The sequence below is a fragment of the Penaeus monodon genome, chromosome 23 (assembly GCF_015228065.2).
Source record: "Penaeus monodon isolate SGIC_2016 chromosome 23, NSTDA_Pmon_1, whole genome shotgun sequence".
NCBI lineage: Eukaryota > Metazoa > Arthropoda > Malacostraca > Decapoda > Penaeidae > Penaeus > Penaeus monodon.
In genome coordinates this window covers 14756111-14756672 of record NC_051408.1, presented here as the reverse complement: position 1 = coordinate 14756672, position 562 = coordinate 14756111, and the positions used below count along the sequence as shown (strand labels likewise).

The window sequence follows — 562 nt, the reverse complement described above, 5'->3', positions numbered from 1 at the left end:
TGATAAGCAGAAGAAAAAAACACACCGAACTAACAATATGCTTATCTCTTCAGATTAAGTACAACTGCAGGAGATCACCCCTGAAACTGTCTACAAGGACTTGGTTCTCTTCCCCTTCTGACGACTTCTTCACGTACTTTGGAGCGTCGAAGGAGGGCCTGTGCAAGTGCAAAGGTAAGAGACAAACGTTTTAGTTAAATTTTTAGCAAATTTGAAAACTGTACGAGTTTTGATGTATAATGTTATCCATCCTCTACACTAGGCTGATGCAAAAGCGAACTTCATAATCACAGATCATCAAAAGTCAGATCGTTGAGCAAAACATTTGTCTCACTTTGCTCTCCCTTCTTCACAATCGTCCCAGAACTGAATATATGCCAGACAAAGGATATTCCTTGCAACTGTGACCTGGGTGACGGAGTACCCAGGAGCGACACAGGCGTAATCACAGACCCCGAACTCCTCCCTATCACCTCCATGACGTTCCTGCGTGACCGTTATGGGGAGAAGGAGGATACGGAGGGAAGTATCACGCTGTCGGCGCTGAAGTGCCACGAAGAAG

General features: G+C 45.2%; 1 protein-coding gene across 1 annotated transcript in view; it reads left to right on the top strand.

Annotated features, from left to right (window-relative positions):
• Positions 1–562, top strand: part of LOC119588139 — a 40789-nt gene that overhangs the window by 31348 nt on the left and 8879 nt on the right. The window contains exons 26-27 of the mRNA XM_037936845.1: positions 54–174; positions 365–526. Of these exons, the coding sequence (XP_037792773.1) occupies positions 54–174; positions 365–526 (283 nt within the window). The remainder of the gene's footprint in view (positions 1–53; positions 175–364; positions 527–562) is intronic.